A 25,862-nucleotide genomic window follows, 5' to 3' on the forward strand; every position below is an offset into this window, starting at 1 on the left:
TTCTGAAGGCAATTGGTTGTGGTCGCAAGGCGTGCTTTTTGGGGTTGAATAGAAATGTATGTCTCAGATTTTGTATTGTGCTCCAAGTCATGTATGTCTGCACCAAAGAATCTTATAAAAGAGTGAAATTTGTGGTTCTAGCAAGAAAAAGTTTAAATGGTATGGATACTTGTGTAAGGCACACTATCAGCTACTCATTTAATTCAAGAAATATTTATTATTTTTTAAATATTTCTTCATTTCACAGAGTCTATAACAATAAACTTTTGGCAGGTAGAAGAGCTCAAAACAAACAGAGAGCACAGTGTTGTGGTGTAAGGGCTTTATTGGCATACATTCCTTACAGTCTGCACTTTTTGTGGAATAGAAAGATGTAGCTCACACCTAATAATGCAACATTCACACAATCATTTATCAGACAAAATTACAAAGCAGTGGTTTACTGCTAAATTTGAGCAGCGCCCACGCTCATTCTTTTAAGAGGCTGATACTGTTTGCAGGTCTAAGGCACTCGTGTATTGGTCGACACCTCAATTTAGATACAAATCAACACATAAAATAAGACTAACTACTCCAAGGTCACAACACACACACTCACACACGCATACATTTTATTTGCACCCAGATAACTAGTACGTCTATGCTACTTCAGCTGAGGCTAGTCCTTCTGTTAGTGATTTTGAAAGCACAGGTATAGTGTTGTTGCTGGGTCCAGAGTAACGTTTTACCTGGATAACTTTGTACATCATTCATCAAAACACTTCTTCACGGCTTTGGTTTCAGTTCTCACCATGTAACACTCAGATCAGGTCTCCTTGAGGTGCAGCTCGTCGCAAAAAAAGACAGACAGTTAGGGAAAAGTTCAAGCAAGAACAAAAAAAACAAAAAACAAAAAAAACAAAAAAACAACTTGTCCAAGCATCAATGGTAATACAGGGTGGGTTTCCACACAAGCCAATAACACGTTATACACAGAAACAAACCTTTTTTGCTGAAAAACTATAATGAAAGCATAAAGTTACACCTACAGTATTTCTGCTTTTTAGTAAACTAAGAGTAGATTGGAGGAAAGAAAGAAGTACAATGGTTGTAGCGATGGCCACTGTGGCAGTTCTACGGCAATAAAATAACAAGTAGCTTTACCTTCTTAAAAACTCTGAAACCAGATAGCCTCATTTCAACAAGTTTAAGTTCCTACCTTTACCACCTTCAATAGCACAAACATATAAATCCCAAAACAGCTGCAACTTCTTTCTTTTGTAGTAAATGTAAAAAATATATAAAGATAGTAGTAAAAAAAAAAAGCCCTAGGACTAGTGTAGGGGCGCAGTAATAGTCGAACGTAACAGCATTGAGCAAAAGGCGATCTGTTTCCATTCAGAATGCCCTTGAAACAAACAGATACAGCAAACACATAAACACTGCAAAAATGTAGAATAATTAACATATAAGGGAAACATAAAAAAGTCAGTTAGATAAAACTTGTTCGCGAGGGAAGTCAAGTATTAAAGAAGGGTGATGGCACGCATCCTCTTCTTTTTTTAAGTGTCCTCACTCAGACCTCCTTTGTGCTGGCCTTCATCTTCTCAACTGTTTCCTGCATTTAAAGACAAAAATAGCAAGAGAGACAAAAACATACAGTGAAACAAAAAATTGAGATGAGTAGATCTGTGAAGACACCCAAGAAAGCTTCAATTTATTCTTTCATAATGCAGTTTTTATCCATTCATCATGGGCATGGATGTCATAATACATATGGGCCTTATTTGTTACATTTTTAGGTAGAATGGTGGGGTCATTAGGACAATTCATTGTGTCCAATTTGAAGATATTTCACAGTCCCTTTTGATTAAAAGGGGTTATGTTGGTTTTTGGAGCAACTAATCTGGTCAATCACACAACTCTAGTTTGGAGAAGACTATGAGCTATTTGCAATATCAAACTTTCTTTGACATCTATATAGTATTTAGTAAATTTAGTCCAACTGTTAAAACTTGAAATTATGAAACAGAACAAGGTTTCATTGGTAAGCTTTCATTCACACAAAGACAAACCTGCCTCTGTCAGGGCTCTAGGGCATTTACCACTGCTCTACAACTTTTTGGAAACATGACTATGTTTGAAAGGTGAGCTTAGAGTCCCTCTGTCAAAAATGATTCCCTCAGAGTGACATCTGTTTGCTGTGGCCTTGCAAATCGCTCCTCTGTGGGGTACAGAGCACACAACCCAGCTGACTCAGCAAAAGCTTCCAGCCAGACCCCTGGAGGCACCTTTTGAGAATCATAAGCTCATTTACACATGCAAGTAAGCATACACACTACCAAGCCAGCTGAATAATGTTAAATAGCATTTTGCTATAAAGGAATTAGTTAAGTGTAAACTACAGATTGTATAGATTGTTACACAGAACGTCAGAAGGCCACAGGAGAATAAAAAAGACTAGGGATGATTTTTATCTGCTGTCTGTTATCTGTTTCATACATTTGACCCAGTTTTATTGCTCTAATTGATGTAAAATCACTTTTTTTCCCAAGTGTTTGATTTATCTTGATAAAGCTACTGATAGTGAGATTCACTATGTCAAACTTACATGAACTAAGTCCTTAATCTATTGTTTTGTGCCAGTGAAGGGTTTGGACCCCAATGTTCTTTTTTCCAGAAACACACAAAGTTCAGAGTTCACAGAAGGAATAGTTGCACACTTTTAGCTGCTAGAATAACTTTTAGCAATTTGAAGGACGGTCAAAACAACACTGTGTGAAAAAAACAAGTACTGGGGATCATTTTGTTCCAGAAACGACTTGTAATTTTGCTAAACATTGTCACTCATTTGACACATATGTTATCAGTCAAAGAGCGATTTCCACATTAGAGATACAAACCTGGTGTTTGTTGAGCTCAGCCACGCGGAGGTTCCACTCCTCCTCCGTCATTTCTGCTTCGGCATCTGCTGACTCACCCACTGCCGCCTGTTTGTCTGGACAGATAAAAGAGAAAAGGTCAAGAGGCATGTGTTAGGTAAAGCGGATACCTTGAATCGCTCCAACAATTCTTAGCAGTAAATCAGATCATTACCGCCACAGGTCATCGCAGTGCAGACCCAGTTGCCGCACGCGCAGACGCAGCGGTTGCATTCAACCTGGGTCTCTGCCCCGTCCTCGTATGTCTCGTCCTCCAGGGCGCATTCTGCATAAATGCACGGAGTGATGAGCCAAGAGTACAGATTGTGAACGGCTACAGAGGGATAGCATAAAGGCATTGCAGATATCAGCTTCGACAAACACGGCTTGTCAGCATGTTAGGATGCCATGTCATCTTGCAAACTCACCGCAAACTCGAGTTTTAGCTTAGTCATGAATGGTCAGCAGATTTGGCGGCTAAATATGCAGGCCATAAAGTTTTGTAAAATGATTAAGGCAGAAAATGAAACGAGCGGATTCAAAAACCTACAGAACTCCTTTCACCGGTGTGAGCGTGCGCGGAAGCTGGAGTTTTAAAAGGCTTGTCAGCGAGCCAAAATATGAATTTGCCCTTGAATCCGAGGTAGCCATAGGGATCAGTGCTCCATGCTGACTGACTGACAGAGTAATGCCTCCGCTTCCTGTGAACTTTATCCCAGATACATCCGCACCAGATGACTGACCGAGCAAACGGCATTTCAGATTCTTGAGGAAAAGAAAACACGAACTGGAGAACTAATTTTCAGAGTTATTTTTGGAATCTTCGAGGATACAATGTAGCGTTATTGTTTCTTTTTTTCTTTTTTTTTCCCTAAAGAATCTCTTTCAGCTCACGCTTCTCTGGAGGGTTGAAACCAGGCTTCAGACAGTTGAGGAACTCATCAAAGTTCAGCTTCCAGTCAGCGTTCTCATCCGAGATCTCAATGAGGGCGTCGATGCAAAGGCTCCTATATGAGAAACATACAAGCATGCAAATATTAACATAACATTAGCTTTCACAGACACATAACAACAGAGCACTGGAAAAATAAGAAGTATGAAAATATAATTAAAGTATTAATTTACCCTTTTTATTACATTACCACCACAAATGTTTATGTTTCATTGGGATTTATGTGATGGATCAGCAACAAGTACAGAGTTGTGAAATGATAGAAACTTGTATATGGTTTTATTTTCTAAACAATTAAAAAATCGGAAAGGTTTAGTGGGTGTTAGTATTCAGACTCCTTTACTCTGAAAACCCCAGGTTCAGGCACAATGACTGAAGAGTTTCTATGAGCATGTTTTTAAGCTGTGCTACAGATTCTCAACTAATCTTGGATTGAGGTCTGTACTTTAACTGGACCATCCCGACATGAATATTCTCTAAATCCTTCTTTGTGGGTTTGCCTGCATGTTTTGGAGTAATACTCCTGCTGGAGTTTAGGCTTGTTTGCTTTATTTATATTTCCCTTTGTTTCCGACTAACACAGTTGTTCCAGCAGTTCATGGCAGGCTTAAAGAAGCTTTCTGCAGCTGTGTTTCCCAGCCTTGTACTGTCTATGTTTTGTGAGCATTGCAGCCAATGTTATTGTTATGCAACCAAATCAATCAAACCCAGTGAAGTTTGTAGTAATATGACAAAATGTGAAACAGTTTAAGAGGAATACATCATGCTGCAAGGCACTTTAGATGAGAAGGCTTTTATTGAGCAGCGTACAGATACTGACGCCTTAGTAAGTGACTACATGTGGCCTTCAGTGCTGTTCGCTCTGGTTCTGACAGGTTTCATCAAGCTTTCTCAAAATAGCACCACAGCAAACATAATCTAGCTCAGAGTACCACTATGATAGCAGATATTTGGTAATAACCTGGAAAAAAGAAGTGTTGTTTCTGCCAACCTGACCTCACTGTACAGACTTATGTAAGCATGTGAATCAACAAACGCCCACTGACCTGAGCAGCTTGTTGCTCTCCTGGTCTGCGTAGGACTGCAGCTCTCCAACCGTCTCGTTGTGCTGGATGAATTTGAGCAGCTCAGAGGAGTCAAGCTGAGAATCGCCATTGTCGTAAGACTGCAGAAACAGGGATGAATATAATGAATATAATGAATATAACGGATGAAAGGCGCAATTAAGAGCTGTTCGTGGCCTGGAGCAACCTGGGATGAGCCATTATGTGTTTATTTCTGAACATTTTTAGGCACTCATGCTGTAATTCTGATTTGAAGTGAACATATGGCCCCTGAAAGCAGGTGCCTTATGTAAAGCATGTCTCTCTTCATTTTCTTAAAGATGAGTTGGTTGAGGCTTTTTCTGAATAATACCCATTACTTGAATAAAACAGGATCTTTACATTGAAATATTGTCAGCCAACAGAGGAGCTTTTGCTTTACCGTTTCTGCAGGGCAACATAACCACAAAATAAACATCTAAAATCTGATATTTTCATACGCTGTCAAGAAAACGTATGGTCTTCCGTTTCTTACTGTCCCAAATGAAATACGACTAACCTTTTCCTGCTTTGGGTTAGTCAGTGTTATCAAAATCATTTCTATTAATTAAATTTTGCAAGTAAGTAGTCTGCATACACAAACATTACTATGCCGTTAAACAATTAGGAAAAGCCCAGATGATGATCATGACTTTTGAAGCCACTGATAGATTAGCATAAGAATGTTCAGTTCCATCAAAGGTTCTGTGAGGCAGAAATGAATTTATTTAACTAAGAAACGTCAATATCAATTCTCGGATAAAATTAAAAGGCACAGTGAAACAAGTCCTACATTGACATGGGCTGAAAAGTTCCCCTGTAATAAATAAGGCTTTACTCCAAAAGCACCGAACAAAGTCAGATTACATTTTGCGAATGCACTCAGGGTCAAATTCTTCAGTTCTGGAGACTGTCTGGTCAAGATGAAACAGTGACCATTTTTACATTTGAAGAAAAAAGTGGGAAGTTTGTTAGCCTTTGAATCCCAACTAAACAGAGAAGTACAGGGATGGAAGCATCTTGTTTTAGGAGTATTTGCTGCAGGAGGGACTGGTGCGCTTCACAAAATAGGGAGCATCATGAGGAAACTACAGTGACAGAAAGATATCAAAATCATTTACTCAAGTCAAACAACTGAAATTCAAATCTACCAAATACAAGGAAGATGTATGGAAAATTATGAATTGCAGTCACTTAAAATCTTTCATTCATTTTTTTTAAGCCAAGCAGATAAAATCAAAAAAAGTGCAATTTAATTTTAATTTGGAGTTTAATGTCAGATCACAATAGATGTATATCTAATTATACTATTGATGTAAATATCAGGTTTTAATTCAGTTCAAAATTTTACAAAAATGGCACTGGATCATATTTTTCACCAGTCAGCCACTGTTAAAACAATTAAAGCAACCAAATTTTAAAATATTTACCCAATCCAGAGAAGAGTATAAATCCTTTTTTGTTTTTAACAACAAGAGCCATCTACTCTTAAGCTTTAATGTAATTTAAGTCAATCAATCAAGAGGCAGGAGGAGTAGAGGGGGACCTCCTCTGCAGAACAGACGTCATCATTAAACTGAATTATAACCAGTGCTCACGTTTAAAAGGTCTGTAACAAAAATAATTAGATCCAGTCTGACTTGGCAATCGCAATCTGGGAGGTTGGAGAAAGGCAAACATTACGGCTGGGCATGAGAGACGCTTTGAACAAACAGAGTAATATCAGTGATGTGCTCAAAAAAAATCCCACCTTGAAGTATTTGAGGAGGATTTCAGAGAAGTTGGATCCCTTGGCAAACCAGCCGTCAGGGACGACTTCAGTCTGCAGCCACTGGATAACACGACCCCTCAGCTCATTGCGGTCAGCAGCGTAGCACACCACTGCAGCAGAGGAAGCATTTCCAAAGGTCAAAAGGTTTAATTATCCATGTGAATAATAAATGCTATCTTGAAAGCATTTTCCCAGTTGACTTCTGTCCCACTCCATTAAACTTTAAACTAAAGGAATTGCATTTTCCATAAGAGGTAAAACTAAAATAAAGACCTTCTGTGAAATACTGTGTAGACTTAAAAAAAAATAAATAAATTACACGGCTACAAAAAATATTTCTGATTTTTGCAGAAAATCTGCTGAACATTTTCAGATAAGGATGTGTGCAAAGCCTTCAAATTAATAAATGTTATATTACAGTAACATAATCGCACACAAATGTTTTGAGGATGATTATGCAGTCTCTTATTTTATGTTAAGTATTTTTATTTGATTGTTGTTATTTTTTGTAGAAATCAGTTTTTACTTGGACAATAAAAGTTTTTTTGGGTATTTCTTTTATCACAAAAGGCAAATTCTGTTCATCATGATTGTTTTGAAAAAGTAATAAGAATGGTAAAACAAGGGGGTAAATACTTTTTATGTGCATTGTGTAGAGGTTTTTATTTTATGTTTTTACCAGGGAAGCCAGTAAATATGCAGTATTCTGGGTGTATACATATACCAACTCACCTGGGCTGGCCGCTGCTTGGTCTGTTTTCTTTTCTAAAGATTAGAAAAAAACCAGAAATAAACCACAAAATTTAAAGCAACATTGATGGAGGTGAACTTTGTTGCAGCTGAACAGTGAACAATGAACCATTAAGGTTTAAGGGGGGAAAAAAGGCCTCCTGAGTGACATATGATCTTGAGAACCTACTTTAATTTAAATCGTCTGACTCTGGTCAAGGTTCAAGTCGGCAATAAAACAATGACGCCATCGTGTGAGAAGCGAAAAGTTCACTCAAGATAAGACGCTGTTGTTTAATGTATTAATAGTAGAGTTAAGGCGTGATCCAGTGCAGCACTGTGTGGTAGCGTTTTATGTTTCACCACGAACTCATTCACCCCACATTATCAGGGCGAAGGATACGAGCCAGCTCAGAGGTCACACATGCTACTCACTTCATTAAACCATGTGCACAATTATCTGCACTTGCAGCATATTCAAAGTCTGCTAAAGAGTCTCTTGCCAGCCTGACCATTATCTAACAAACATATGTAGCATCCTATATTAGGCGCACAGCTGTACTTGTAAAAACGTGGACTTTTTATCCTGCTGTCACTGACTTATTTGAAGCCAAGGACATATCAGAAAGCACTGACATTAAAGAGCCTAAAGACTGTGTTTCTTTTTTCACTGCAAGACAATGTGTGTCACCTACACTAAAAAGAACTTTTTAAAAATTATCTTTCGATATTTGTTTCTTTTGACGCAGAAATGAGGTGAGCATAGCAAAACGTTTGAACTACAAATTAAATAATTAAAATATCAGAAATTGATTAGTGACCAGGATGTCAAATCTCGAAAATCTATTTTAAAAATCGGATAAATATTAGGGGCAGACACTAATAAATACTGATTCCTTTCAACAGAAACAGATTTGAATGTGTTATTCTTAGCTGCAGGGAAGCATTTTTAGAAATTTAATGAGAAAACGATTAATCGAGCTTCTGCTTTGCGCTGTTCTTTACCCCGACAATGTCCATCATGAGCCACTTGGATTTTCAGGCCGCTCAGACAAGCATCTCTGTGGAGCTCGCAGTGATTCCTGTAGGTCTTACCATTGCTGCCACACACTGACCTCTTATGGGGCTTGCAGCTCTGCAAAGTGAGAAATGAAGATATAAATAAAAGCTAAGCAAAATAAATAAAAAAAAAAGATTAAGTTTGTATTTCAACTGTGCTTGCACATGGACGATTAACTCAAGCCGAGAGGCGGGGTTTACCTCAATGCAGAGGCAGCTGGGTTCCCCCTTTTCGTTGACTGCGCACTCTCTGCCGGCCCCGCAGAACACATTGGCACAAACTTTGCCCTTGCTCTGCAGCTCCTGCATGAGAAGCACCAGAGCGGACACTTTAGAAATGCGTTCTGCTTTCGCGCACTGGGTGGTGCTGTTGTGTTTGTAGGAAGATGTAACCGTGCCGAGGGCGTTCAAACAAGATTAACCAGCACATTTTGCATTTGGGGAATAAAACACAATGTCTTGTTTGGAGTGAGAGAGTGCTTTCACTTTGCTTTACGGGCTCTCTGAGATTAAACAACCTTTAAGAAGTCCATGAAAGAGCAAACCTATACATAGGATGCCTTGATAAAGTAGTACAGTATTCAGTCTTTTAAAAATCCTTTCATTATACAGATGTTCTCTAGTTTGTGATGGTCTGTTGCATTAAATTCCTGATAAAATGCAGTGAAGTTTCTGCTTGTAACGAGACAAAATGTATAAAGTTCTAGGGGTGTGATTATTTCTGCCAGGCACTGTAAAATTGTTTTGTTTTCGTAAAAGTAATATTAAAACACAAAAGGATTAGAACAACAGAGATCATTTGGATGAATCACATTCACTCGAATGCTCTAGGGTTTGTTCTCATTTTCTTATGTTTGTTCCTTTCATTTGTTGTTTAAAGTCTTTGTTTCTGAACATTGCCAGCAGGCTAAAGAAATGAGGTCACCTCTGCTGCAGACCAGCCAATCACAAGACGCCATGCGGAGCCTCCAGAACTGTTTGTTGACCCCCGCTACCTCCTTCTCAGTGCGTCTTCGTATATTTGTGGCCGTATTTAAAGCTTACGTGTTTGTGTGCGTGTGTGTGTTTATGCAGGGTGTTTCCACATCTGGAGTCTGAGCTGTGTTTTCCTTTTCCCATACTGTGTGAAATCCTTTCTGCTCTGTTTGTCTCCAAACTCCACTCCCATTCCCTCCTTCCCCACTTCTCCTCCCTAAGCGGCTGTTTCCTGAACGAACGAAGCAGAAAACTTGATGCTCTGATGACACGTGAGCTGAATCCCAAGTTTCCATGACTGAGAGTTTATGACAGCCTAGTTTGGTATGTAGGACTGAAAAAAAGGGTAGGTAGTTGTCTCAGAGCAGGAAGCGCTCTAACGATGAACAGAGACAGATGGATTCAGAGGCTGGAGGGGGGGTTGACATGCAAGCATCGCCCTTTACCTTAAAACTGGTGAGAGGATTTGCCCATTTCATTGCATAGTTCACACGCACAAACTTGCACTCATAAGATGAGGTCATGGAAAATCTTCAAAGCGATTTGCGAGGCCCTAAGCATATTGAACTATTGAGTTTGTTCGACACAGATGGGCTGGAGGCCTGTTGAAACCTGTGGAAACACTCGCAGGTCATGAATAATGGAGGAACTCCTCCGATGAAGCTGCTACAAACGTAGACGCGTGCTTGCCAGCCCGTTCCTCTCTGAACAGAAGATACCTGACATTTAGCTAATGAACATGGAGGCTTTTGATTATTCAAGTGGGTTGTTGCCATAGTGAAGACATGTGCAGGCTCTTGTTGGGGAGATTTTACAGAGCAGACCATCAGGCAGCCCTGTTGATATGACGGCAAAGTGTGATCACAGCAAAAATGTTTGAGTTTGAGACTGACGCAAGTCTCTAGACGGCAAAGAACAAAAATGACTGCAATCCCACCTTCTCTAAACAAGGAAAGGTGGTCACAAATCTAGCCTGACTATTTAGATTTCACTGAGCATACAAGAACAAGGACATGGAGCTCTTTATACCCACTATTGGATTCATAATAGTCTTAGTTTTGAGGGTGTATAAGAATGCTAACATTAAACCATATGAACATTTACATACTCCTAAACATCTGTTATACAGTAAACACGGTGTTTATCAAGAAGGCCCTGGGTTTAAATCCTGACTGGTCTTTCTGCAGTGTGCATGTTCTCCCTGTACTGGCATTGGTTCCATCAGTGGTACTCCAACTTCCTCCCATAGTTCAAAAATCATGTTAGGTCAACTGTGTGAATTCCTGTTAGTCTTGTTTGTTCCTCACTGTCACGCGGAGTACTGTGTCTTTTATCTGAACAGTCACCCATCCCCTAGCAGGAATAAAAACATAATTTATGTGTAAATATTAGTTTTTATCAGCAAGTTAAGGGATTGTAGGAAAGAAGTACTACAAATTTATGCCCAAAAGTTGCATCATCACAGAGTACAGCAACCAATGAGGGACATATAGTGTAGCTCTACACACAAAAGCTCTAGTCACAAAAAATACTTTTTATAAAATCATCTAACAACAAGGTGTTAGTCTTACTATTTATTGTATACTATGTGCTGAATTTGCTAGTTTTCTTATTTTCTTAAATCAACATAAAACATGGACAACTTCATCTTTTAATTTTAGACTAGAAAAACGTATTTTAGACCCAGAGTAGTTCCTAAGACATTAGGAGTAATTTTTTAGATCATCTATTTATTTCAACCCAAAAACCAGGACCATAACACAGACACATCATTCCTAGCCTTATTTTCTCACTGTCACATATTTCAAACTCATTTTATAGCAATCACACTTTACTGTTAAAAGTTTCATTTTACCGAAGTATCAGAATTTCCTGAGCAAATGAAACTCCAAGTTTGTCTTGGTAAATGTATAATTATATAATTATCTCTGTGAATTTGTTGAGCAAATGATATATATATATATATATATATATATATATATATATATATATATATATATATATATATATATATATATATATATATATATATATATATATATATATATATATATATATATATATATATATATATATATATATATATAAATACATCCCTTACAAGCCTTCTTCTGCTATAAATCATCCCCGAGTGACAGCAATACGACATGATGAAACTGGCTGCAACACAATGACGGCTGATGTTTGCGCCAGAGTCACAAGTGCTATTTAAAAAGACGCTATCCTCTTAAAATGACAACACAGTCGGCTCATGGTGTGGAGAATCATCATGTCCAACTGTATGACACGATGTACAGTTGTGCTTCGGTTTATGTCAGGCATGTCCAATTTTACAAACTATGCTATCCTTTAAAATAAGAACAAAAAAATGAAAAGCAAAGAAGTGACTGTTCAAAGATATATTTTTCATCAAGGCTATGTTCCAAACTAACAATAACAAATGATGCAGATACACTTGTTCTAACTGTATAAACTAGCATAGAGTTTTAGCACAAGTAGGGACATTTGTTGCTTTTCTGTGTAAAATAAAAGAATTTGTCTCAATTTAAACAATTTTTTTAACTTCTGAGTAAATACTATGCTACTATGAAACTGTTGTACTTTTACTTAATGGTGTCCTATGAGAATCTCATACTTTGTCATAAATAGCCTTCAGAAGATCTCTGCTCTCTTTTTACTACTCCCAACCTCACCAGACAACCCTCCGGAAATGGTCATCTGAATTTTAGACCAAGCCACAGTTTTTCTTCATTAACTCAAACTGAGATGTTAAATATTTCAATCTTAATCTTTCAATTTTTCCAAAGTAGATGTCTCTAATGGATTCCCTTTCTTAGTTTTGGCAATACTGGTATTAAATGAATCAGAGTGCTTGCAGACTCAGTGGGATATACAAATCATTGATAACTACCTACTTCACCGACAGACATTGGAGCCTACACTCTTCTCCTACCCCCTTGCACAGAGGCAAATACTTATAATAAGGATTAATACATGATGAATGTAGGGGAAAATTTATAAGTGCAAATTTACCAAAGATTTTTCATAAACATTATTTTGTACGATAATGTTGAGAGCATCAGTATTAACTCAATCATCAGCAGAGCAGACAGTGCAAAGAAAGCATAGAGTCGGCACCATGACAGCTCTAACCACAGGGACTCTCATACTTCACTCAGTAAATTATGCTCTTCTCCCATTTAATTTTGATCATAAAGATTGTTGCTCAGTGCATCATAAAAACAATAAAATGAGTCCTTCATAAAGCAAACCCCCTTGTGCTAATTACTGACTGTACACATAAAGTGCATTGCTCATTTTTCTTAGTTCTGCCACTTTTTAGTGTAAGCAGCAGGAAACTATTTAAAGGCTCTAAGTAGATTAAAATATAAAAAGTTTTTTTTATACCCAGTGAAACTCCCCAAACTCCCTTGTCTCAAAATGAGACAAGGGAGGAGAATAAGTGAGCTGGAAAAAAAGAAATGGAAGCTGTGATGGGAATATCAATTTGAGTTCTACCCATTTATGAGGCCTAAGAAGACTTGAGTGAAATATTCTGCTCTGCTGATGAAGATGGAGACAGTGATACAGAAAAGGATGAAAAAATGTGGGGCCTGCAACATTTGTGAGAAAGCCTTTCATGTGTTCTAATATTTTTAGACATAAGTACACGAGACAGAGTTACAGAGCAGATTGGTCGTGGGTGCATGTTTCGTGCATACATGTGTGTCTGAAGGCAGCCGATCAATGTTTCTGTCCTGAGGAAGTCACTAGTCTACACATGCCACATCCCACAATGCACCCTGCCTATCATTAGCACAGAAAACATTGATCTTGTGACTGTAAGCATCCGGCAGCTCCAGCAAACATGATAATGATAAAATAAGCTCATTAAATGCTGGGTGTAGCTTTTACGTTGATAATGGAGAGACTCATTTAATCAAATTAAACAGTTTTCTTTTGGCTTTGCCAGCTTACTGTAATTTAACAAAAAAAAACCCATTGCAACAGAAATTCAGCTTGTTGCTTTTGCGCACAGTTTAGTAAAGCACCCACATCAGTTTAAGTATTAAAACACTAACTTTCCTTTCATTTTATAGACCAATCGAGAGTGGTGTGTCCATTTGGAAAATAAACCAAAATGATATATGGTTTTTTAAATCTAAAAAGAGTGGTAAACATTTGTATTCAGTTCTATTAATCAGGTACTCCTAAATAAAAGATAGCTCAACCAAAATGCGTTGAAATTGCTCTGTGCTTGGCAGAAAATCATCACCCTGAAAACCACATTTGTGTGGTCAAACATGGTGGTGGCGTCATCATGCTGTGGAGATATTCTTCAGAAGGGACAGAGTTAATGGCAAATTGGATGGAGCTAAATATAATCAACAGGCAACATTAAACATACAGCAATTAAAGGAATTAAATTATTAGGTTCAAAGCATTTTTATGGATTTGAGAGGTCCAGTCAAAACCCAGATCTAAATCTGTGGAGAATTCCTTAAGAGCAGTCCTGACCCTTGTTGGGTCAGCTAACTATAAAACATGACAGACTCTGACCATGCAAACCAAATAGCTCTAATTATCCTCCTGCTGAAAGGACATATGTACTAGTGCTAATAGGTCCATTGTAATGCTGTGGACTATAAGAAGATTAGAGAAAATTACTTCAAATTAAATCAGTCGTCAGACTGGGTTTGAAACCTCTCAAGGTGACACAAAGTTATGCAGTGTATTATGGAAACATCCAGCAGTGTTGACTCTCTTTCATACCCCAGGAGATCAGGTATGAAAAGACCAAAATAATGAAAAAGAGAAAATGGCAAAACGACCAGCATACAACCCACTCACCTGCCCAGAACTCCAGTGTTTTAGGGCAATTTCACATTGTGCCTCTTATTTAAAGTTATCACTTTTTAAAATTTTGTGGTTTTGGATTATTTTTTTCATGCCCGACCCTTTTTGTTAAAATAAATAAATAAATAAATAAATAACTTTTTGTCATGGGATGTTCTGTACTGATCATGCATCAAATCATATCTGCCAGAAAACAACTTAGCACATCCTTGATGTAAAGTAATTTTATATATTCTGCTTTCACATGGTGAAATGACTCAGATAAAAATGATCTACCAGGAACTGTGAGCTTGCTGGGTTTAGTCATTGTTGTTTTTAAACTGTGAAACTGCCCTAAAGGAGATCAGAACTAAACAAGTGAAAACATGATGTGATATAAAATGATAGGTTAACATAAAATTATATTTACTTCTACAAGAGGCTTGAATAATTTTAAAGATTATAAATCCCTGATTAATGAAGATTAATTATTTAATAACTAATAATTCCACTAAACCTTAAAATAATAAACTTCCAAGAAAAACAAATATGCAGTGGTTAAGTACCTGGGTACAAAATGAAGCATTAAATTGTGAAGGGAATCAATACTTTTATTTTTTCAAAAATAAAAGATTATGTCTATCACAGCTAAAATGAATAATTTTAGCACAAAGGAAATTCATTTCTGATTTGGACAGGAATAAACATGCAACCTGGAGTTTCCCAACTATACAGTCATTTAAAAAGGAAGTGAACTCTTTGCTGGGTTGTAGCGTATAAATAATCTGGTTTTAACCAAATCCTTACGATATCTAAATATAGGCTCAAATGTGTAAAACCACACACTTCATATTCCACTGAGTCCTAATTCAATAAATAAAGATGAAACCAAAATGTTATGTCTGCAAAAAACCACACACATACTAAAAACCTAAATACATAAAAACCACAAACCTATACTTTTATTTTTTAAACCATGTTTTTAACAGTGTTTTTTTAGCCATGTTTAAAAAATAAATTGAAGTGAAAAACGAGACAAATAAATTGAAAAAAAGAGATTAACTCAGACAATAGTTGGGAGAATGAGAACATTGGGTGGGGGTTGCATTCCTGAGCAATGTTTTGCCTCAACTGATGTCCAACACCGTTCGTCTTGATCCAAAAACTCCTCCGAATCTGGGTCAGATGCTGAGGAAATGCCTCCGCTCTCCCCCTCTCCAACATTTTCTGTTATTCCCCTTTAGCTCTGAACAATCCAACGCTCAACAGCTTTATGAGACGCTTGCTCACGCTAACAGATTAAAGGACATTTTAGGGTTAAGCTTGAGCAATGCGAAAGATACACTAAGACCTCCTTCTCACTTCTCCTTAAGCAGAATTTACCAGAAGTGAAATAGAGCACAGCCAGAAAAATAATCTTACTTCACACCCTCTGAACTACATTCCAGTTTTCTCCTTTAAGAAATTTATGCGCGTTGTGGCCTAATCCATCACACGTAGGAGAAACATGACAAGACCATCATCCGCTCTAGTTAGTAATTATTACGGAAAGATGTGGCTCAATAATTTACATCCCCACCCTCCCAAACGCTCAGGGCCTGAATCTAATCAACTTTATCTGCACTTCACTCACTTTTTCTGAACCACAGAGCCACTTGAGAACCGACGTCCAGTGAAAATCTTTAATCAGACCCAATGACAGAATCTACTGGCACGCTTCCCATGGGCTCAAACTCTTCATGAGCGTTTGTTGGATTAAAGTTAACTGATTGGCAGTTTATAGCGGAAAAGACAGGGTATGTCCTTGAATTAATGAGGTCAAAAACTTGAGGGCATTGCATGATCTCAGCGGGGGATCTCTGCCTTTCTCTCTTGGGTGCGCTAGGTTTGAGATTGAGCCAGCAGAAACAAAAGGATGACCGATTTACACTCCTTCAGTCTTCTCAGTGCCTTCTTCGGTGTGAAAGGAATGCACCAACGGACAGGATGATGTCACCCCAGTCTGCAGTCTGTTATTCTACACCCACCCAAATCCTGGCCTTTTTTTCAGAGCGAAAACCTGGTGACTGAACCTCAAAAGAAAAAGTCAGAAACTGAAACAAGAATTGAGGAAAAGAGCCATAACGTGGTAAAACTGGAAACAAAGAGGCTAAACAAAGCGGGAAATAAGTCATAGTCTGGGCTGGGCTACATCTGCAAGCAGTTAAAATGTCACCAGGACATAAGAAAGAGCCCTACCCCCAGCCCTGTTCACCCTCCTGTTCGTCAGCTGTCCCTTCTGCTGTATTTCACCCAAAAAACCTACATCTCTCTTTCTTTCACCAGCCGGCCAACTGCTTCTGTCTCTACTTTGTCCCCCCCCAACCTCAATGGACTTCTGCTCTGGTCAGAGCCTTTATTACGCTACAAGGAAGGTGAAGTGAGGGTTATGGGAAGGGAGAGCTTAGGCTCAGACTGAAACCAGAGGAATGAACAGACTGTCTACCCTCCTCTCTGAGGCCAATATGAGGGGCTAATGGCTAGAACATGTCTGTAATGGGAAAAGACCTGGCTTACAGGCTGCAGGGTGGATTTAAAAGTTGTTTTGGCCTGCGAGGATGAATTACACTGCACATGATAGGTATGATATCCGCAGCAATTTATTGCCAGTTTTCAAAATCCAGTTTTTATAACCAGGAAATACAGACTTCCAAAGTAAACAGGGTTCGGTGTTTTTAAAACAAATGATTAAAAGAAACATTTATCTTAAATTTGTACTAGCTTTAGTAGCACAGCTAGCATCACTAAAATATATATGCATATCCTAGATCTACAATGTAGATCTGAGGTCAGCAACTTCTTGAGTGTAACTTTTGGACACACCTGGATCAAAAGGCTGAGATATCTCTTTAGAAGTCGGCAAATTTTTGCAAAGTCTTGATTATTAACTATTCATTTGATACAGGTGTGCTACCACTGACTACTTTTGTGGCGAGTGGTACTGTCCCAAAGGTTTCAGGGCAGTGCCACTCAAGGACAAATATTAGGACTAAAGTTGCAGAACCCTGAGGAAGCACCTTACCTTAACTCTGAGATTTGCAGAACACTGAATATTTACAAATTCAGCACGTTTCACAGCAGGCAAAAGTTAAAGGTTCTTAAGTTTAAAGAAAGCCTTCCTGTTATCTTCTGTTTCGCTCTCTCTCGCAAACTGAATGAAATATCTCAATGTAGATAGCGCAAATATATTTACTATTCAATTTCAAATTTGGCTCCAAACTATCTAAAAAAGTAATAAGAAATGTATTTTTCAATAAAATTGCTCTTATTTTGAAATTTTTTTAGTTGCATGTTTATCAAATTACACCCTGATGTCGCAGTGATTGTGTCAATTTTTTAGCTTGTAGATACACCAATCCCCCTCTCTGGAGCAGGACACAAGTCAAACTTTCTTCAGCAATGACTCAAAATACACAATCAGCTGGACCTCCAATCTCTCCAGAACCCAGTTTGATGGGGTCTCAAGCATCCCTGAGAGTTCAGCCTAATCCCACAATCAGCACGCCCCAAAGCATCTGCTCAGACTGTCACAGTCGCCACACAACCTATCAGTGCTGCTTTGTTAAACAAGGGCAGGGGGAAGGGATTCTACTTTGTCCTGTGTACACAGAAACTAAAGTAATTAAAATGCTTGACATTTTAATGTGAAAAAAAAAATACTTGCAGTCAGCATTGTTGGCAGATAACACACAATGCACAAGCCTGAGCAAATGAAAAATTAACATCTCCCTGCAGCTCCTCAGCATTGTTCTACAGAAGAGCGGTTAAAAAACTGACTATTACTAACATTGTGCGATGTCATTACGATTACACAGCTTGCATAAAAGGTCTAAAACAGCTAAAATTTTTCACACTACTTGAAAAAAATACTGAATTTTCCAAACACCACTACTACAACCATATCTTAGTACTTTGGTGGCAGTAACTTTAACATTAATAATATATCAAAATACAAAAGAAGAACATCTTGAGCACAGCCACAGATAATCCCAACACAAAAGCAGCTCATGCTTTTTGTGGCCAGACTTTACCACTTCCTTTGCCTGTTATGTTTTTCAGCAAGTTTAAAGTTTAATATTGGCGGCATCAGAAAAGACAAAAAGCAGGAAGGTAGAAGAGAGCCTAGCTCTTTAGTGGATTGAAAAGCAGAACACATTCGACTGCACGTGGAAGGTAAGCCTCTGTGTTGTTGTTGTTTGCCGCAGGCTACTTGGACTTTAATGAAAACGTTTTCACAAATGTGCTTTGAAGATTTTAAATTTAAAATAAAATGATAGTTATTTTAGAATTCATACTAAGAAAAATAACAGTATTATGTTTGATATAAGACTTTGTATGTGTGTGAATGAAATTTAAAGAGGAAGACGATCTGGTTTCATGTGGTTGATTAACACAATGTAGCACATATTTGTAAAAAGAAAAAAATGATGCATAGTTTTAAAAAAACAAACTATGCATCCTTTTTGTATCAATATTCTGGGTATTTTGATACCCAGAATTTGTATCAATATTCTGGGGTATCCTTTTTACTGGGATATCCTGAAATAAAGTCCAGTTCAATAAACTGCCTTGAGAAGACTCTATTTGCTAATTATTAAATCTCTGGGTGCAGATGCTCTACGCCGAAGATTTTGTCCAACATGCAAAACCATTGTGTGACAGCAATTAAAAACGGAACATAATCTTGAATATGTTCAAGATTATGTGTTTATGGCGGTAGCAGCATCATGCTTTGGGGTTGCTTTTCAGCAGCAGGAACAGAATAACTGGTCAGAACAGAAGTTGAGGGAAGATGCTACGTACAGCGCGATCAAAGAAAGCTTGTTTGTTTCTACTAAAGACTTGAGGCAGGACCACAACTCTAAACATGCAGCCAGAACTAATTAAAGCATATTGATGTGGCACGATGGCTTAGGCAAAGTACAAAATAAAATACAATTGAGAACATTGATGTTACCTCCGATCTGACAGATCTTGAGCTATTTTGCAAAGAAGAAAGGGGTAAAAGTTTAGTGTTAAAAAGTGCTGGTAGAAACTGGCAGCTCTAATTACAATGGAGTTGTTCCACAAAAGATTGACTTAGAGGGTTTAATATGAATGCATGCCAAACATTTCTGATTTTTTCTTGTAAAACCAGAACAGGCCTATATAAACTGAGCTCAAAAATCACACGTGACTAATTATTTCCCTTCTGGAGTATATTTAAAGGTGTCAAAGTAAAGGTGACTGCATATTTTTTTTATGTGTGGAAAAATGTGAAAACCATGTATCCTTTTATTCCATTTCACTATTCTGCCCTACTTTGGCCTGGCCTGTCATGTAAAAATCCCACTAAAACACTAAAGTGTGTGGCTGTAGTATAAAAAAAAAAAGATAAATTCAGGAGTTTTGGTTCCTTTTCAAGACACTGAATATATAATGACCCAGTAACTGTAAATAGCTACAGTTAAGTGGTTCAGAACACTATCACAAAGTGGAAAAAGAAATTTGGCTAGGGACATTTAATGTCTTCTTTTCTCTAACTCAGATTTTTTGTGATATTGCTCATGTCAGCTGAGTTTCTTCACACTACAGCTCACCATCCTGTATAAATATATATTGAATGCGTCTTAGCTGGTCCTGTTTTTATCTCTCCAGCATATTTATTGTGCTTTTCTTACTCATTCAGGCACTGAAGAAGTCTGTCATTTGAGTGAATATGTATACATATATGTGATTTTTGTTCATTTCTGAGCAAAGCTCCAGTGAGTACAGAGTGCTCATAATGATAAGACACCAGTACAGCTGGTAAGCTAAATAAGGACTCGTTTCAAGTCAAGCCAAGAAGAGGAGAACAGATACTGCAGGGACCCGACACAAAGCACCAACCCACCTTTTTTCCTCTTCACACAGCCAAACCTTACCTCACTCCCCTGCTCCCCCCGTGATAATTGCCTGACAATGGCTCCGTCTCCTCTCTGTTTTACATCAGGCTATCTCAGCGGCCGCCCTGCACAATCCCTGCTCGGGATCCATGACCGACTGTTGAGCTCCAGTAATTAGAGCAGGCTGTTACAGGGAGAGGACACAGCGTCCCTCTAATGCTCATGTTCTGTCCACCTGGGCAGATATTTTTAGCCCACCTTGAATGAGCAAGAACAAGCATCAACATGTAAGCAATGTTGGGTCCCCATACCAGGAGCCACAACTCAATTAGGCCTGCTAGAAAGCAGGCCTAATTGCTCTCCACTAAAACATTCAGTTTTTATTCTTTGTCCTTGTTGATGGCAGTGGAGAGTGGAGAATGTGTGCTTTCCTTATTGGGCGTACTTCCTGCTGAAATCAATTTTTTTGTTGTTTTTTTCATTCCAGACCGCCGATAACAAAATTAACCACTGCGTCATTCCACCCCAGTTTCCTTCCACCCAACACAATCACACTGCATGCCATAAAAACAGCAATCCAAACATTTCTCTCCCTCTATTTATGCGTGAATATGTGCGCACACACATCCCCTGAGGCTGCAAACTCCTATGACTTTCCCTTTCCCTGCATCTCACCTCCTTTACATATCAGACTCCCAATGCGCTTTAGTAAAACATCAACATTTTATCCATGAGATGCATATCTCTCTTCCAGCCTGCAGACAAAAACACACACATGTGCGCGCGCACGCCTACAGAGAGCTTTGCATGAGCCCCGACCCTGGCCACCCAGCCACGCTGCATTTCTGAGCAGCTTATCTTCAAACACAGCAATTTCTCACCTCCAGAAGCGAACAGCCATTCTCCTTGATAAGAAATGAAGAGGTTGTGCCCTCAGTTGAATAGCCTATGCTCATGGCAGTAAATAAAAACATCAGTCAATGCAAAGAAAATTGTGTTTCCATCCGTTATTCAAGACTCTGTTTTTTTTCTACTTCACATTCTGGAAATGTAACACCTATAACCTATAACACCCTGAAAACACACCCCTGCCCCTCACATGCTTTATTCTGAGGGGACTTTGCTCCAACTTGCTCTCTTTCAGACAACACGCTGGTATGTCAGTTCAAGCTATTCCCACGGCAGTCAACAGGCCATATATTATCAAGGTAATTACCTCTGCAGAATGGATGCCTTTCTAATACCTCCCCATTTGCTACATTCAGTACAGCCGGCTTCATGCTCCGTCTCCTCCGTGCCATACCTCACAGGACACAAGCATGGATCCAATAAAGACAAACACAGAGCCGCATTCAGCAGCCCAGCTGGCAAGAGACAGAAGAAGCAGAGGAAGGTCAGGAGGGAGGGCAACCACGCCAGGCGTTGAGCAAGGCGCCTGACATTGTTGCAGCATGGAGTCACTAATTGCCATTTGCATTCATCTATAAAAAAAAATAGACTATAGCAACTACTGCAAGAAGCTGAAATGTCTAGGCTCTAATAGGAAATTATTCCTTCTTCCTGTAACTGTGCGTTTTAACAAAAACAGTCAGCACCGAGCCAGGTGTTAAAACAGCTGTGTGCTTCGATGGCATCACCAACAAGTGCCCACTGGACAGTGTGTATTTGTACTTCTTCAAGGAATGTGTTGGAAAAACACAACTCATTTTCGTGTTAAGAGTTTGGTAACACTGTTTGCATCCAAGTGTGATAAGTGAGAAGAACCAGAATCAGAAAACTCTATTATCTAATAGATTGTTTACTTTTCTTCATGGGAAGCTGGAACTAAGCTGCAAAGGAATTATCAACGAAGATGTATGTTCTGGCTTTCAGGAAGTTAAGAGAGATGTGATGCCCACAACATCTGTTGATACTTATATTCCTTGGCAACATCTGACTTGGTGAAGGAAGTGTAAGCTGTCATTATGGGTCCAGGAAATTAAGGTGGGTCCTTTAACCTTGACTTCCTGTTATGACACTGTGACGACAAACCAAGGTGGCAAAAGTTGGTGGTAAAGCATTGAAAAAAATTGCTGCACAATATGAGGACATCATGTGTTATTCAATAATGTAAGTGAAAGTTCTGATGACAATAGGACATTTGGATCACCACATACTGTACAGACTCTGCCTGAAATCCACCAGAGGGTTCATTTAGAAGCTGTAGCCCATTTTGAAAATCCCACACAGGGATGCTATCATTTCAGTGGAGACGTTTCATTCGACAGCAGTTGTAAAAAGTTTGAACCTCCCTCTGCTGTGCTCTGGATGTCTGGAGAGAACCACTACGCTGGAAGGCAATTTATCTTCTGAATATTTGTCGTATTTTCTCTGCAACTCACTTTGTCTTATTTCTTCAATATCTAGTATGTAAACAAACTTAGCAAGCAGGATTTCTACAAGGTCTTCATATCAAGCTTCAAGACTTTTAATTGTTTCCCCAGAGGTTTCAGTACATTATGAGATCATTTTTACAGCATCAGTAAAATACTTGGAAACTATAATTGGATGGATGGACGGACGGACAGACGGACGGAACACCTGTAAATATTCTTGAAATGATCACTTGGGACACATACACCCAACTTCCAGGAAATGTTAGTTCCTTGATTTTAGTTGCTCATTTTTGGACTGCAACAAAAAAAAGATACATTTTTTGCCCATTGCCAATCCTCTACCTAGCACTGATGCTGCAATTCTTATTTGTACCGATAAGTGAATGTTTTTATTTCATCATAAAAGAACTTATGTTTAAAAAAATAAACAAAAATGTATACGATTGCTCCAAATAAGCACATTTAAAAATAAATGCAAATTTTCAAAAAATAAGCACTTCTTACAACCAAGTGGCTGTTTTTCAGGAGGCTACAGCACTTTTCCATATCACAAGAAAGACAGATTTGGCTGCATGAACACATTCATGGTAGCTAAACTTTTGCAAACAGTAAAAGTGGGAAAACAATAACCTGTTATTAAGCTATCATTTTAAAACTCCAGTTGCCAAACTACTAACAGCACGACTGCTAATATCTTAATGTTTATTGCCATTGTGAAAAAGATATTTATCATTAAAGGAATGCTGACAGCAATAAAGTCTAATTGGTTATGTTTGCAAACCCAAAACACTATTTTATTAATTGTATAGATTTGCTGTTTAAACTATCCTTCTGCTGTTGGATCCTTGAGATCATCAGCGGTGTGCTTATGTTTCAAAATATGATCGAACGCTTTTATTACCTACTGCTTACGTTACTCTAGTGGTGAAGTATCTATTTGGATATTGGGTACGTTTTTTATACATTAATTGACTTATAGCTACAAATAATAATACAATTTTAACCATTTTTAATTGTGTTTATTATAATCACAATTAATCCCACAATGCTTGTGATAAATAAAGTAAGTAATTCTCACTGTTCCCTAAATGTGGTCTCCATGAGCAGAAAGCCTAACCAGTGAACTTGTTACGCTTGTGAAGTTCAACAAAAGTGGATACTGCTCTGCAGGAAAAAGCAGGTTTACTTGAAAGCTACGATTAAATTAGCATTTCAGTAAATCTTACAGATAATATAATTCTAGCCCTTAATGATCCAGTGAATACATTATTTATGTCTGTTTCAATTAAAAGCAATTACAAATAATATATGTATTTTTCTGTGTGTAAATACAGTAATACCTTACTTATTATTTTACCAATACTCATACTGATCCTCTTCTCATTGGAACTAGAGCCGTCCTGTTTTTCATGTGGTCCCATCAGGTCTCCTAACAGTACATTACCTCTGTGTGTTTATGCAAAGGTTCTACAGCTTAGCGCCTCTGTGTGATACCCAGAAGGTGAGTTTTCTCACAGCTCATTAACATGAAATACACATGAAATACATGATGTTTGGCATACTAGTACAACTCAGCGCTAGTGTGCCCTCAGAACAGCTGGCAGCTGGTTTCACAGCAAAACATCCTACAATATTGATAAAGATGCCATTAAGAGAGCAGTCCATCCTTCGATCCTTTTATAGAGCTGAATGCTGTCACTTTCCTGGTCTCAAAGGCTTTTTCAGAGATGGTTGGAGGAGTCTGTCTCTCAGCCAAAACAAGAAGCAATACCCCCCCCCCTTCCACAACTAGCAGAATGCCTGTAATAAAAGACACCCCCAGTGATAATTTAGCTAAACCATTAGAGACTGATCACAGTTGTGGTTTCATTGTCCCTGTTGCATAGAAACACAGATTAAATCTCAACGAATATGTTGTAATTTTTGGACAAATTCCAACCTTTTCCAGATGTGTGGACAAAGCCCGGATGTCTTACTTCATAGACCGTTACAAAGTGGCCAGAACAAACTTATAAGTCTCATTTTAAAGTCAACATTATTAAAAAGTTACAATTCTAAAACTTACCTCTGCTTTACAGAGAGCCACGGCCAGCAGAAGGAGTACAGCGACACTTCTCCACATCTGGAAGAAAAAGAAGAAAGTGAGATTTGGTTTGGTGGATGAGAGAAACGGTACAACGAACGCGTATTCCCCCTCTTCCCTTCCCACCACCCGGTTCTCCAGAGCCAAAAAAAACTTGAGGAAAATCTTTGTTCTCCTACCGTTTCGATCAAACAACACGCTCAGGAAGAAAAAGCGGTGCTGGTCGGAGTATTTTATCCGGATGGAGTCGAGCTGGAGATCCGCGGTTCGAAGAAATTTGAGGAGAGCCGAGGAATTCCTGCCAGTCCGTCCGTCTCCTCCTCCTCTCTCTCCGCTGCGGCCAATGGGAACACCCGGAGCCCTCCGAGGAGGCTAGCAGAGAAAACTGAGGAGGGGGAGGCATCAGAGAAACTGTGGGCTCACTGGCGAATGCTTGGGGATTGTTCGCTGACTAATTTGGCCTCCATTAAGATGCGCTTTATTTCTATTTCAATACTTCGATGCAGATTGTTAAAGAAAAGAAAAGAGAGGAGAGGAGGAATCAATATTAAATGGGTACCAAAACGCAGCTGGGTGAAAAAAATAAAAATAAATAAAAATCTAAAGTTTGTTGAATCTCACAGAAATACTTCTCTGGTAGGGAGATGTTTCTGATTTAGAACCCATTAACTTTAACGCAAACATGGTTCCAATTAAACCAGCTCAATAGATCTCCAACCTATTTAACTTTAATGCAAATATGGTTCCAATTAAGCCAACCCAATAGACATAAAAAGCACGGCAGACTCATGATAGCGTAACACCGACACGCTCAGATTTTGGTATGGGCAAAATGACGCATTGCCCAAAGGGTCCTGTGGGCAACAAGGAGCCTAAGGGGGAAACATATCAGTCATCTACACTCAGCAAATTTTCTGCGACTTATATGTCAGTTCAGTGGGGGAAAGTATTGTATGGCAATTATGCAGTTCATTGCAGCTGGCTAATGAAACTGCAGAATGGTGCTTCCATATACTGGAATATTCCTTTGTTCAGATTGTTAGTTCATTTTTGTTCTCTGCTCCTTTTACATTTGATTTTCTTGGTTCATTGCCAGGCCTTCTCTTTTAATTTGAAGACCAGCTGAGAGTCTTTTGTCATGGCGAGTGTTCTTAAGTGGACCCAAATGCAGACTGATTTTGAATGCATATTGAAAAA

The 25,862-nt window shown here is 38.5% G+C and overlaps 1 protein-coding gene across 1 annotated transcript; it reads right to left on the reverse strand.

Moving 5' to 3' along the window:
- Nucleotides 1–307: 307 nt before the first annotated feature.
- Nucleotides 308–25,015, reverse strand: LOC122839433 (follistatin-related protein 1-like). The gene is made up of 11 exons (XM_044130986.1): nt 24,845–25,015; nt 24,648–24,704; nt 8,695–8,796; nt 8,440–8,569; nt 7,438–7,470; nt 6,685–6,815; nt 4,899–5,017; nt 3,795–3,907; nt 3,076–3,186; nt 2,883–2,977; nt 308–1,597 (listed from the first exon to the last, which is right to left on the reverse strand). Exons 2-11 carry the CDS (start codon nt 24,702–24,704, stop codon nt 1,556–1,558), a joined length of 933 nt encoding a protein of 310 aa, XP_043986921.1. The 5' UTR covers nt 24,845–25,015; the 3' UTR covers nt 308–1,555.
- Between the last annotated feature and the right edge of the window lie 847 nt (nt 25,016–25,862).

The sequence above is a fragment of the Gambusia affinis genome, linkage group LG11, assembly GCF_019740435.1.
Source record: "Gambusia affinis linkage group LG11, SWU_Gaff_1.0, whole genome shotgun sequence".
Classification (NCBI taxonomy): domain Eukaryota; kingdom Metazoa; phylum Chordata; class Actinopteri; order Cyprinodontiformes; family Poeciliidae; genus Gambusia; species Gambusia affinis.

What these genes read in the sequence shown, in the direction of transcription:
- LOC122839433 (XM_044130986.1), bottom strand. Translation starts at nt 24,704, where the DNA reads ATGTGGAGAAGTGTCGCTGTACTCCTTCTGCTGGCCGTGGCTCTCTGT. An exon ending in CCAGCTGCCTCTGCATTGAG is followed by an intron (nt 8,570 to 8,694) that starts GTAAACCCCGCC and finishes CTCACTTTGCAG; the next exon opens with AGCTGCAAGCCCCATAAGAG. An exon ending in GAGAGCAACAAGCTGCTCAG is followed by an intron (nt 3,908 to 4,898) that starts GTCAGTGGGCGT and finishes TTTCTCATATAG; the next exon opens with GAGCCTTTGCATCGACGCCC.